This window comes from Salmo salar, chromosome ssa10, assembly GCF_905237065.1.
Source record: "Salmo salar chromosome ssa10, Ssal_v3.1, whole genome shotgun sequence".
Classification (NCBI taxonomy): Eukaryota; Metazoa; Chordata; class Actinopteri; order Salmoniformes; family Salmonidae; genus Salmo; species Salmo salar.
The window spans coordinates 10,409,864-10,424,991 of record NC_059451.1 but is presented as its reverse complement, the minus strand read 5'-3'; the positions used below and the strand labels follow the sequence as shown (position 1 = coordinate 10,424,991).

The 15,128-nt window shown below is 41.5% G+C and overlaps 1 protein-coding gene across 1 annotated transcript in view; it reads right to left on the bottom strand.

The window, feature by feature from the left end:
• Positions 1–13,581, bottom strand: part of LOC106613494 (PEX5-related protein-like) — a 56,436-nt gene extending 42,855 nt beyond the window's left edge. The window contains exons 1-2 of the mRNA XM_045688604.1: positions 13,564–13,581; positions 13,004–13,099 (exon numbers count right to left, since the gene is read on the bottom strand). Of these exons, the coding sequence (XP_045544560.1) occupies positions 13,004–13,099; positions 13,564–13,581 (114 nt within the window). The remainder of the gene's footprint in view (positions 1–13,003; positions 13,100–13,563) is intronic.
• Positions 13,582–15,128: the final 1,547 nt, after the last annotated feature.

Sequence of the window (15,128 nt, the reverse complement as noted above, 5' to 3'; positions counted from 1 at the left end):
ATTGCAATTGTTCCCGAATGAGTGAGCGTTCATGTGCAAAGGATTAGAATATCAATTGTTAATATTAATGAACTATGTGTGCCTCCTCAGCTGACCATTTATGACCCTTTGTTTAACAAGACACCAGCCATGCCTGTTTAGCCCACTAGGGCACATTACTCTACCAATTCTTTGTAACGATACCTACTGTTTTGTATGCTTTCTGTGAATTACTTAGTTTAGTAAATAAATGATTTTAAGACAATTGATGTATGGATGACCTTTAGTAAAGGCTGGATTCGTGCAGATACAACAATTTACGACGTTTGGAATGAGACTGGACGCGAGGTAAAATACACCATTTAAACCAGAAGATAATCGGCCTACACTATAATATAATATTATAATATAGGAAAGTTATATTAGGAAAATTATAACTTTGTAATCTGAATATTTTCCTTGGTGCCCCGATCTCCTAGTTAATTATAGTTAAACGATTAATCAGTTTAATCGCGTGATAATAATTACAGGGAGTTATTTTGATAAACATGTCTTCAGTTTAATGGTGACCCAAAGACACGACATATAGAATGTGCATACAACCATACGTCATTCCTTGATTAAACAAGCACAGACCTGGGGCCATTTTTGGATTGAAATTACAACATCTTTGAGAAAGGCAATTAGGAATGGTGCAATATTTCATTTGGCGACAGTAACCCTGCAGAGGCTTCATCCTAACTGATTCCAGAGCTAACAAAGCATGTAGCTAGAGAAAGACTGCGTATAAGACGTAAGATCTGCTTTTGTGCACGAGTGTCCTATTGCTGTGTGTCATCACCACAAAATCGGCCAAACGAATTACATTCTTGGATGTTACTTTCATGGGTGCATGCACCAATTATGATATGTGCCACGGTACTGGAATGGTTGTGAAGGGTGAAACAGTCCTCAATAGCGTGACACATGACAATGTGATGGCAGTCTGTGTAAAATAAAGACACTTTGGACCTTTATAACAGATTCTAACGAATCAAACACACTCTGATTACTTGAAATGTTTGCAACACAGACAATGGTGTATTTTGCACACATATCAGCGTTTTCATTTGTGGGAATGAGATTGAGAGAGCAGGTCATTTTTATCCCATGTATCAATGAAGCAAGCCTCTGCCTGCGACTCTAATTCGACTAGCTCGGATGAAGTGTAAATGTGAAACGCACAGCATTCAGTCTTGTGCTCGCAGCCTGCCAAAACAACATAAATTAATTTAGGAGATCCATTCGTTACTCCATGAATAGATTATTGCCAGTATAAGTAAATATGGAAACGCAGCCAAAGATAATACCGGTCCTTGGCCCACGGAACAGACTGAGTTTGGAACCAAGAGCCTTATAGTTTGGTCCTTAATTGCAAGTAGTGCTTTCCCCAACTCAAGTGAGGTAATTTATACAGTCAAAATAGATTTTTATATACAGTCTAAGTAATTTTCTGGGAGCAAATGATTGCTGTCTCCTCTATAATGTAGAACTGTATAGCTCTAAACAGCTTAGTGCATTATACTGTACAGTTTTTGTTTTAGACTTCATTATCAAATTGGCATTTTTCTTCTCCAAGATTAAGGGACAGACATTAATGGTTGTGCAATTTCTTTTTTCCTTTTTTATAATGACGCTTGACAACGGACGGAACCATAGTCGGGCAGACATGAAAGTGCGAGGGCCTTTCATTTTTCTTCTTATCGGATAACTATCAGTGTTCTGTTTTAGAGTAAGTCATAGTGTCTATTTACACAACAGCGGTACAATATATTTCAATGTTTAATTCCATCTGTTTCTACCTTAATATTGCTCCAAGAACAGCCCCACAGGTGTATCCCCGGTGTATCTGTCAAACCACTTCCTGTTGTTGTGACTGCCGATAAGGGGATTTTGCACATCAACAGAGCCATAAAGGATTGGACATGTAAAGCTCTTTGAAGAACACCAAACACACTTTCAGACATGTAAATTCACTGATTTACTTCATATTTGGAGGGTGGAATTAAATTACAACACCACAATGCTCTTTATATCCAGGAAATTAATTCAGATCTTCCCTGTTCAATTTACACTGAACAAAAATATAAACGCAACATGTAAAGTGCCAGTCCCATGTTTCATGAGCTGAAAAAAAACATCCCAGAAATGTTCCATACGCACAAAAACCTTATTTCTCTCAAATGTTGTGCACAAATGTGTTTACATCCCTGTTAGTGAGCAATCCACCTGACAGGTGTGGAATATCCAGAAGCTGATTTAACAGCATGATCATTACACAGGTGCACCTTATGCTGGGGACAATAAAAGGCCACTCTAAAATGTGCAGTTTTGTCACAACACAATGCCACAGATGTCTCAAGTTGAGGGAGAGTGCAATTGGCATGCTGACTGCAGGAATGTCTAGAAGAGCTGTTGCCAGAGAACTGAATCATAAGCTGCCTCCAATGTCGTTGTAGAGAATTTGGCAGTACATTCAACCAGCCTCACAACCGCAGACCACGTGTAGCAACGCCAGCCCAGGACCTGGGGGTGGGGGGCTCATTCTGATTGGCTCGGCCTGGCTCCGCAGTAGGTCGGCCTGGCTCCCAAATGGGGAGGTATATGCCCCCCAGTCATGTGAAATCCAGAAATTAGGGCCTAATGAATTTATTTAAATTGACTGATTTCCTTATATGAACTGTAATAGGGCTGTGACAATACCAGTATCACATTTTTTTCCCATGGCAAAAATGTAAACATGAAGCAAACATGAAGCTTTGGTCCTTAAAAACCAGCTGTACAGTATGTCAAATATTGTGCGCTATAGTTTGGAAAATAAATAAATGTGACACTGGATGAAAACACAATGATGTTTGTTTCCAACATTAGGGCTGTTTTCCTAAAGAAGGTTAGATCCGCTTCGTGTTATTTCTTTGCCAGATACTGGTATTGTCCTAGCCCTTGAAATTATACTACAGCAGTGTTTCCCAGCCCCCAGCTCATTCACTTATTTGATCTACTCCAGTATTTGCACACCTGATTGCACAGGCCATGGTCATAGGATCATATCAAATTTGGTAGCAAATGAAAGCTAAAGGCCAATTTATGTTTGATCCGAAAATGTGGTCGTAGGCTCTATATTGGAGGGTGTGCAGAGGCCAAATTGAGCTCCGGACCGGATTGCCTCACAAATTTTGTAACAATGCGGAGGGCTCTGTATAGTTCCGTATAAATCCATATTGACAAGATTGGTTGACGGTAGGTTGGGGCGGGAGGTCCTGTATAAAAAAACAAACTCACGTCCTTGACAACGTCTTTCAAAACAGCTCTGCTCAACAGCTCTGCGCTGTTTTGCGAAGCGCAAGAAGTAGGAATGTCCTGACTTCTGCAGAGGCCATATAACCGTAAATACAATTGACCATGCAGTGCCTTTAAGAGTCTATATTTTGAGGAAATTAAGGCATAGTAGATATGTTTGTATTTTTTTCACCATTTTCCAAAATAGGAATTGATTTGATTGCTTTCTGGTCATACAGATGGAAAATGTTTATTTTTAAATCTACTAGAAAGTCTTAAGGTATTAGAAAAAAATTGAAACACAATAATGAAGTAAAGGCCACTACCAGCTAATATAAATATTTAGATTAAGTTTTGCAGAAATGATTTGCCATCTGTAAATTTAGTAAGTATTGCCTGTGTGTAACATAATACCCAAACATGCAAATATACTGTTTTCTATAACCAGATACTTGTTTTTTTCAAATTCAAGGTGTCACATAGCTGACACCACATTCTTTCTGCAGATATCTTTGAATCTTAATTCGGAGTAGATATTTATGTTTATAAAAAGGGGCCATACAAAACATTTGATTTAGATAAAAGGCTGTGTGTGATAATGTAGTTGTCACGTTCTGACCAGTAAAGGGGTTATTTGTTATTGTAGTTTAGTCAGGACGTGGCAGGGGGTGTTTGTTTTATGTGGTTCGGGGTTTGTTGGGCTATGTGTTTATGTAGAGGGGTGTTTGTTTAGAGTGTTCCGGGGTTTTGGTTTATGTTCTATGTTAGTATGTTTCTATGTTCTAGTCTAGTCTTTCTAATTCTATGTTTAGTTGATGCTCTTCATTGCTTCTAATTGAAGGTCTTATTTAAGAGGGGTGTTTTGTCATGGGATTTGTGGGTAGTTGTCTCCTTGTTTAGTGTCTGAACACATGACATGACATGACATGACATGACATGACTGTTAGTGGTGTTTGGTGTGTTTGTATATGTGTTTTGTTTGTTTTTTCCTTCTTTTTTACCAATTAAGGAAGATGAGCATACACGTTCCCGCTGCACCTTGGTCCAATCATTATGACATCCGTTACAGTAGTGCACATAAAAATACCTTTTTACCAGATAAAAAGTTGAATGGGTTTCCATTGCATTTTTAACTCAACTGATGGGTTTATTATAAAAGTATAGCCTACTTGATGAGATTATTATGGACAAAAGGCAGCAAAGCATCGATGATCATGCCACCAGAATAAGACCCTTGGAAAGGAGCATCATACTCATCACCTTGCACTTTCACCACCCTGTGAAGTTCATAACTTATTTCATCTGTAGCCTAATAAACTGCATGCTTTCCCAAGGAGTTGTAGTGGGAGGACCACATAGGGCTGTGGCAGTCATGAATGTCAAGCAAAATAACTGGTCGGTCTCAAGATAATTAACAAACATATTTAGCATATCCTGGCTCCCACACAAGCCACTGATGCAGACCTTTGGAACATCTACACTTTAAAAAGTCTAACAAATCCATGTAATATAGCCTACACCTTCAGAATAAATCCACTATTTATTTTAGACAGGTCTAAAGAAGCATGATATGAAGAAAATGTAGTAAAGTTGAGAAGAACAGAATAGCATACTCTTGAGTTGTCCTTATGTTAGGCCCTGATCTGGCTATGCCAAATGGCTGTGGGCTAGATTTTTTTATATATTGTAAGGCTGCATGATGCGACTAATGATGATTTGAAAAATGTTGCTTGAAAGGCATGAGCTCTGCTTTGTTTTTTGCATAGGCTGTACACACTTGTTCATTTGCACAGGCTGTACACACTTGGCTCTCATTCCCAATTTGACAAGCACTTGATAATGCCCCGAATTTCCAGGTGGCATCCCCTTTGTGTGGCTGTAATGCATCCCCCAAAAAATAAATCCATGCCTTTTGTTCCCTTGGCCCAGAGTTCTGCCCTTCTCCCAGAGTGCTGCACACTAAAGCACCTCTCACTCACATGGCTCTCCATCATGTGATTGGGTCTTTCTCACAGGCTACAAGTGAAGACAGACACATCGGGAAGCAAATGCCCGCATCCTTATCTAATATTGGTTGAACTGTCCACATTTACTTTCCGTCAGCCAACAAGATGAGTAGGCCTAAAGAACAGCAAAAGAACTAGCCTATGTCAATCTACTATCCCCATAGTACAAAATTTGACCTATTCTGTGCGAGAGATAAATATTCCAAACATAGTCTGGGACAGTTGTGGGATGCAATAGATTTCAAATTAATACAAACACTAGCATCCCAAAACCTTTACGCAATGTGGCTGACGCAACAGATCAGAACATTTAGCTTAAAGTGTTGACAAACTATTTGGCTATTTCTTCACATTATAAGCGCAGCAATGTGCACACATTTACATTTACATTTACGTCATTTAGCAGACGCTCTTATCCAGAGCGACTTACAAATTGGCACACGGCAGTAAGAGCTAATGTTCCATTAGTGGGAAAACACCATTATCAAAAGTGACCACAAATTCCATTATGCATGTAATGCTTTATTATAAAGGTGCATTTTTATGGTGAAAATCCTCTTCCCAAAACTTGAAACTCACGTGCTGCTTATGTATGCCAGTTAGGCTTTACACCCCTTGTAAAGTGGATTAATGTGCTTAATTTTAAGAAGTTATTCGGCCACTTTAGTTGTGATACAAACCTTATCAAAACATACAGGCCTATGGGCTAGGCTATGAGGTGTGCAACTATGATTAGAAAATAGGCTGTGCTTCTTGCCTTAAACTGGGGATCATTCACAAGTGCTAATAAACTGCAAAAAATAAATAAACGTCCTCTCACTGTCAACTGCGTTTATTTTCAGCAAACTTAACACGTGTAAATACTTGTATGAAAATAAGATTCAACAACAGACATAAACTGAACAAGTTCCACAGACATGTGACTAATGGAATAATGTGTCAGCCAGTATCTGGTGTGGCCACCAGCTGCATTAAGTACTGCAGTGCATCTCCTCCTCATGGACTGCACCAGATTTGCTAGTTCTTGCTGTGAGATGTTACTCCACTCTTCCACCAAGGCACCTGCAAGTTCCTGGACATTTCTGGGGGGGAATGGCCCTAGCCCTCACCCTCCACTCCAACAGGTCCCAGACGTCCTCAATGGGATTGAGATCCGGGCTCTTCGCTGGCCATGGCAGAACACTGATATTCCTGTCTTGCAGGAAATCACGCACAGAACGAGCAGTATGGCTGGTGGCATTGTCATGCTGGAGGGTCATGTCAGGATGAGCCTGCAGGAAGGGTACCACATGAGGGAGGAGGATGTCTTTCCTGTAACGCACAGTGTTGAGATTGCCTGCAATGACAACAAGCTCAGTCCGATGATGCTGTGACACACTGCCCCAGATCATGACTGACCCTCCACCTACAAAATTGATCCCGCTCCAGAGTACAGGCCTCGGTGTAACGCGCATTCCTTCAACGATAAACGCGAATCCGCCCATCACCCATGGTGAGACAAAACCATGACTCGTCAGTGAAGAGCACTTTTTGCCAGTACTGTCTGGTCCAGCGACGGTGGGTTTGTGCCCATAGGCGACGTTGTTGCCAGTGATGTCTAGTGAGGATCTACCTTACAACAAGCCTACAAGCCCTCAGTCCAGCCTCTCTCAGCCTATTGCGGACAGTCTAAGCACTGATGGAGGGATTGTGTGTTCCTGGGGTAACTCGGGCAGTTGTTGTTGCCATCCTGTACCTGTCCCGCAGGTTTGATGTTCGGATGTACCGATCCTGTGCAGGTATTGTTACACATGGTCTGCCACTGCAAGGATGATCAGCTGTCCGTCTTGTCTCCCTGTAGTGCTGTCTTAGGTGTCTCACAGTACGGACATTGCAATTTATTGCCCTGGCCACATCTGCAGTCCTCATGCGTCCTTGCAGCATGCCTAAGGCACGTTCATGCAGATGAGCAGGGACCCTGGGCATCTTCTTTTGGAGTCAGTAGAAAGGCCTCTGTAGTGTCCTAAGTTTTCATAACTGTGATCTTAATTGCCTACCATCTGTAAGCTGTTGTCTTAATGACTGTTGTCTTACATTTGTTTTGATTTAAAATGGACCGTTATCATGCATCTGTCTGGAAACAGGGGCAGGCAACAAAAAAAAACATGTTATCTACACACTTAAATAGCGATGGGAGGACGCTTTCTTGTGATTCATTTTCATGCCAGCCAGGTAGGTTATATTCCTGTTGTAAAGTTAAGCAATGTGCTTAATATTAAGAAAGTTTAGAAATATAGTAGGCCTAGCCTATAGAAAGCTGATGGGATCCTCCTCTTTTTAATAGAGGCCATCAGTCTGTTTTCTTGCGCAATTGCATAGTCCGTAGAAATGTTGCGCAACATCAGCTCATGGGCTCTCATGAAGTGTTTGATTATATTTTCAAATACATTTGCATTGATGTCAGAGTGATTAGAGGGGCAATAGATTGCTGAGTACCAGGCAGTTAGCAAGTTCGGTATGCTACTAATGACCATCAGCAGCATCAGAGCATGGAGAAGCCAAATTACCGTGACTAAACGGTCATGTGGAATTTGACTGCCTTCATGACTCATGACCGCCGCTGTGGCGGTAATACGGTCACGCAACAGCCCTAGGACCACACAACATGTCACCAAGTGACTCCAAGTTTACTTCGATATGGTTATTATATCAATATTTGCACATAAAAGCGTTTCCACCAACATTTCTTGCATAATTAATTTTACGGACCAAAAAAAAATCCCACCTTGTTTAACGTATTTAGTTTGTCAACAAAGTTTACCAAAAAATGTTCTGTTTCCATCAGGCCTGTCATGACATGTACTTCACTCGCATAAAACATGATGGAAACCTGGTTAATGTTACCGTGGAATTGCCATCAACTAATCAATCATCAAGCCCTTGATTAGTAGAATCAGGTGTGTTTGTACTGGAATAGATCAAATAAGTGGGGGTACTACGGGAGAGGTTTGGAAAACCCTGTATTAGTCTATGGTCTACTAGATTTATTAGGATCCCCATTAGCCGACGCCAATGGCGACAGCTTGTCTTACTGGGGTCTGACACATAATGACTACATCAATTTAAAAACATTAACATGTAGTGTGTGTGTTTGCATGCATCCAAACAAATAAAGCAACACCTCATGGCACAACGCCTCTCTCCCATGTGCCCTACTTGTGTGTATGTACTGACACATACATGTCAGTACATGTCAGTACATACACACAAGTAGGGCACATGGGAGAGAGGCGTTGTGCCATGAGGTGTTGCTTTATTTGTTTTTTAAAACCAGATTTGCTGTTCACTTGCGCTATACTGTATCAGATGAAAGGGAGCTCCATGCACTCACGGCTCTGTGAGAGTGTTTCCTTTCATTTGTTCTGGATCTGGAGACTGTGAAAAGACCACTGGTGGCATGTCTGGTGGGGTAAGTGCAAACAATTGGGAATTTCCAACACATTGACTGCGTCACTTCTTGTTTTTATAAGAAACAGTCTTTCCTCAACTCTTAGCCAAGGGAGACTGGCATGCATAGTATTAATATTTACCCTCTGATTACAATAAAGAGGGATAAGCTGCAGCTTAACTAGGTATTTCTTTGCAGCACTTGACCATATGACTGGACAATAATCAAGATAAGATAAAAAGCCTGCAGGACTTGATTTGTGGAGTGCGGTGTCAAAAAAGCAGAGCATTTCTGTTATGGATAGACCTCTCCCCATCTTTACAGCCATTGAATCTATATGTGTTGACCAAAAAATATCATAGCACTTGGTTTGATACATTCACCTCTGAAGGTAAATAATGTACTTACATTCAATAATCTTGCTCTAATTTGTCATCCTGAGGGTCCCAGAGATAATGTAGCAAATTTGTTTGAAAATGTTTTCTTTTCCCTCATCGATCTACACACATAATGACAAAGCAAAAACAGGTTTTTGAAATTGTTGCAAATTTATTAAAAATAAAAGACTGATCAAATTTACATAAGTATTCAGACCCTTTACTCAGTACTTTGTTGAAGCACCTTTGGCAGCAATGACAGCCTCGAGTCTTCTTGGGTATGAAGCTACAAGCTTGTCACATGTGTATTTGGGGAGTTTCTCCCATTCTTCTCTGTATTTCCTCTCAAGTTCTGTCAGATTGGATTGGGAGCATCGCTGCACAGCTTTTTCAGATCTCTCCAGAGATGTTTGATTGTGTTCAAGTCCGGGCTCTGACTGGGCCACTCAAGGACATTCAGAGACTTGTTCCAAAGCCAATTCTTTGTTGTCTTGGCTGGGTGCATAAGGTCGTTGTCCTGTTGGAAGGTGAACCTTTGCCCCAGTCTGAGGTCCTGAGCGCTCTGGAGCAGATTTTTATCAAGGATCTCTCTGTACTTTTCTCCGTTCATCTTTCCCTCAAACCTGACTAGTCTCCCAGCCCCCGTTGCTGAAAAACATCCCAACAGCACGATGCTCCCACTACCATGCTTCACCGTAGGGATGGTGCCAGGTTTCCTCCAGACGTGACGCTTGGCATTCAGGCCAAAGAGTTCAATCTTGGTTTCATCTGACCAGATAATCTTGTTTCTCATGGTCTGAGAGTCTTTAGGTCCCTTTTGGCAAACTCCACGCGGGCTGTCATGTGCCTTTTACTGAGGAGTGGCTTTCGTCTGGCCACTCTACCATAAAGGCCTGATTTATGGAGTGCTGCAGAGATGGCTGTCCTTCTGGAAGGTTCTCCCATCTCCACAGAGGAACTCTGGAGCTCTGTCAGAGTGACCATTGTGTTCTTGGTCACCTCCCTGACCAAGGCCCTTCTACCCCGATTGCTCAGTTTGGCCGGGCGGCCAGCTCTAGAATGAGTCTTGGAGGTTCCAAACTTCTTCCATTAAAGAATGGAGGACATTGTGTTCTTGGGGAACTTCAATGCTGCAGACATTTTTTGGTACCCTTCCCCAGATCTGTGCCTCGACAAAATCCTGTCTCGGGGTTCTACGGACAATTCCTTCGACCTCATGGCTTGGTTTTTGCACTGACATGCACTGTCAACTGTGGGAACTTATATAGACAGGTGTGTGCCTTTCCAAATCATGTCCAATCAATTGAATTTACCACAGGTGGACTCCAATCAACTTGTAGAAACATCTCAAGGATAATCAAGGGAAACCATATGCACCAGAGTTCAATTTTGAGTCTCAAAGCAAAGTGTCTGAAGACTTATGTAAATAAGGTTTCTGTTTTTTTATTTTTAACAAATGTACAAACATTTCTAAAAACCTGTTTTGGCTTTGTCATTATGGAGTATTGTGTGCAGATTGATGAGGATTTTTAAAATTTAATCCATTTTAGAATAAGGCTAACGTTACAAAATGTGGAAAAAGGGAAGGGGTCTGAATACTTTCCGAATGCACTGTATATAAGCAATATAACAATGGAGATGTACAAACTATAGCATAAAGGAACGATGAGCAGATAAGAGGCAAGCTGTAATTTCGATCAAGACAATAATAAGTGAGCTAAGAGGGACGTTGTCGATATGCTTATTTGTTCAGGGCTTTTGAAATTGACAGTGACAGAATTCAGAACATGGGTCGTTCTTACAGTATTCTCCCTGTATACCAAGTCAGAACCGTAGGATAAATAACAACGGCATATAAGCAGACAATGACAGCTCTTACAATATTCAATGATGACATTTCTCTAAAACAGGCTAACGTTATAGGCTACATGTGCACCACCAAGTCAGAACAGTAGGCTACAGGAGAGGGACCCAACTCTTATGGTGAGACACATGGGCTACTAACAGCTTACTACACAACATACACTTAGTATTACTTTCTCAGTTACAGTATGCATATCTCCCTGGCATATTACATCATTTATGCAGTAACATACAAGACATTTTTAGAGTCACCGTTGTTGTGCTGTGCTCACTTGAACAGGAAGGTGGCGTGCCGGTCCTTCTTGTGGGCAAACTTTGTCATCAAACTTTGTCATCAAAGTCTGGCATTCTCTGGATGAAGTCATGCTGGATTTACAGCACAGTCAATGTATTCAACCTTTTCTGACCCATGGTGTGGTGTGGGAATGTTTATCCTTCTAAGCTTGGAAAAGAGACCCTTTCAGACAGATGTTTTTAATCCTTAAACCCAGACTTGGACCACACACACACACTCTCCACTGACACACACTAACAAATTCGGAAATAAATAGTTTGGAAGGAATCAGTGGCTTACTGTGAGCGCAATAGTGATTGCTTTGTGACGCTCACAGTAAGGCACTGATTCCTTCCAAACCACTTATTTTTGGATATGCGATTTGCTGGGTAGATTATCGATGCGATTCATGATGATAAATGCTTGTCTAGCCGTGTAAGATTTTGAAAGTAGGATGTTGACATGATCAGTCCAATCAAAGCTACGGTAGATAAACATGTGATTTGATGTAATGGTATCTGTTGCAATGACCTTGAGCCTGGACGGGGCTTCTACTGTAAATCTACGGCAGCACCCAAGAGGGCTTGAACTGCCTCGCTCGCCCTGTAGATTCTGTAGTGATGTAGAGTCCCCATGAGTGACAGAACACTGAGCCAATCATGGTGCAACTAGAGAACATTACCAACGCCTACAAACTGTGCTTTTGCTGGCTGCCCCTCCACCACAGAAAGCACCGAGCTGGGATGAAACACCTGCATTTTGGAGTTGCCTTACACAAGAAAGACAGTAGACCATGTTGGTACAGTATGCAGCTTTATTAACTCAAGGATTTCATATATATAGTTTGCAAACTGACAAATCAATAAACCATATATTTTTGGGGGTGCTAAACAGGTGGGGAATCCACTGGTTGTGCATATTTTTTTAGGTCAAACCCCCAATGAACCCCAGTTGGTGCATTTAGCATAGACTATTAAGCTGTCAGCGAGTGTCAGCGGAGTGAGAGAGCACACTGTCTTAGATATAATAGAGATCATTTTGCACAGAGATAGGAGGGCTTGATGAGTCAAAAATAAATCTACCTCAAAGCAGCTTTTGGTAGACAGTGGTGTCATAACAGCTATTATCAAAGATGGTTAGGATAATGGGCTTTATAGTGAAGTTGAAAGGTGATATTAGAAACTTCCTCTGTCAATGTTTTCAGGTTTATTGCAATATGTGACATCGCTGTCACTTATTGGTTTAAACCTTAATGAACCAATCAGCAAATCCATCGGCCTATATCCAGAACCGAAGGGCTGCATCTCAATAGCACTGACCTGAGGGCACATGATAGGTGAAAGAAGCAATGGATGATGGATGGCTACTTGGAACTTCAGAAAGCTAGCACAGACTATTGAGACTCAACAGTGAGGGTGAAGAAGCTCTACTTTGAGTGTGACTGGGCAGGGTTTGAAACCCGATATCCTGCACACCATAAGACTGTTGGCACACTATGCTTAAGTCCATGCATTAGCGCTGGGAAGTCTTCGGGTCTGAGGCAAAGTAACTTATGACATGAAGCAGTGCCTTGTATTACTAACAAAGTTCACTCATCTTATTTCACTCTGTGCCCTCGAGTTCTGCTATAATATTGAGAAATATAGCAACCCTGTGTCTATCTTTAGGAACAATTCAAGAGTTAAGTGCTTGAAAAGGCCCAGGTGCAGTTGTCTGACCCTATACATGTGTGATGTGTCTGAAATCCCCCTCCGCTTACCTCGACAGCCGCCTTGGCACGCTCAAACTCTTCCTCCAGGGACTGGTTTCTGGACAGGAGGGCACCGCCACCGAACCGCTCTTTACTCAAACGGCCCTGTCACACACACACACACACACACACACACACACACACACACACACACACACACACACACACACACACACACACACACACACACACACACACACACACACACACACACACAGAGAGAGGGGTGCAGTGTTAGCCATCTCTGCCTTCCCCTGGAGTGGCAAATATCACTGCCTCGGCAAAGCCTTTGACATGCTCAAGAAGGCCAGCGGCTGGCAGAAGTGCCTCCGTCAGCGCCTCCCAGCCCCCTCTAACACTTTTCCCACTTATCGGCACCACTCATCTCTCCAACCTCACTATCTCATCTCCATTACAGATTCATTCCCCTCTTTGTTGGCCAGGTCTTACATCACATGCCCTTTGTATACTTTCCATGCACTATTATAACTCAGAAATATGCTGATTGTAGCTTTGTTATAGCATCTGACAGTACATTGTGCTTAGGGCTGTTTCGGTGAATGTATTACCGCCACACCGGCAGTCATGAGTCATGACCACAGTCAAATTCCACGTGACCATTGAGTCACGGTAATCTCCTTTTACACTCCCTGGACATGCATTGGTAGTACCCAACTTGCTAATGACGTCAGGTCGCTGGTACTCAGCGCTCTGTTGTCCCTCTAACCACTCTGACATCAATGCCAAAGCAATCAAAAATGATATCAAACACAGTATCATGCTTTTAAAACTCCCCTCACTGTGATGATCAATTTGAAGAAAGTTCAACGACAGGTTGAAACTGAGTGGAAAACATGGACGTTGTGGATGTTGTTTCAAAGCCAAACACAACAAAATGGACCGAGCTTTCTATGTTGATGACAATTCAAAAACACCCATACGCATATATTAGAGCTTATGCATATGCCCAAGGCCGAAAAAAAAAAAAATGAATTCAAATAGTGATTGTGCTGTTATACAATACATAGCCAAATAGCCTCCAGCTTACACACAGCAGAAAAACATTTTAAAAAATGCATAGATTTAAGATGTCTTTAGTACATAATTGGTCTAAGCTATACTCCAAAATTCAACAAATTCTAGTAATCGCCTTTGAGTGTGGACTGTATTATTATGCATACTGGAGGGATTGGTTACCTTGTTCTACGCTCCAAACCTTCAATCCATGAGTCTGGGAGAGTAAAGGATGAATGAATAGTGGATTTGGATTTTGAATAGCCTTGTAATAGGTCATTTTTTAATATTTTCATCATTAATAGGCTGACATTACCTTTAGCTACAGAATATCTCACCACCATGCGTTTCCATCTCTTTTTCTCTCTCTGTCATGTGTGCTCCCTCTCCGGACTCTAGGTCACCAGGCTGCTCATTATGGCGCACACCTGTCACCATCGTAACGCGCACCTGCACATCATTAGACTCCCTTGGACTCCATCACCTCGTTGATTACCTGCCCTATATACAGCTGAAGTCGGAAGTTTACATACACTTAGGTTGGGGTCATTAAAACTAGTTTTTCAATCACTCCAAAAAATTATTGTTAACAAACTATAGTTTTGGCAAGTCGGTTAGGACATCTACTTTGTGCATGACACAGGTAATTTTTCCAACAATTGTTTACAGACAGATTATTTCACTTATAATTCACTGTATCATAATATATAATATAATTCCAGTGGGTCAGAAGTTTAAATACATTAAGTTGACTGTGCCTTTAAACAGCTTGGAAAATTCCAGAAAATGATGTCATGGCTTTAGAAGCTTCTGATAGGCTAATTGACATCATTTGAGTCAATTGGAGGTGTACCTGTGGATGTATTTCAAGGCCTACCTTCAAACTCAGTGCCTCTTTGCTTGACATCATGGGAAAATCTAAAGAAATCAGCTAAGATCTCAGAAAAAATTGTAGATCTCCACAAGTCTGGTTCATCCTTGGGAGCAATTTCCAAACGCCTGAAGGTACCACGTTCATCTGTCAAACAATAGTACGCAAGTATAAACACCGTGGGATCACACAGCCGTCATTTTGCTCAGGAAGGAGATGCGTTCTGTGTCCTAGAGATGAACGTACTTT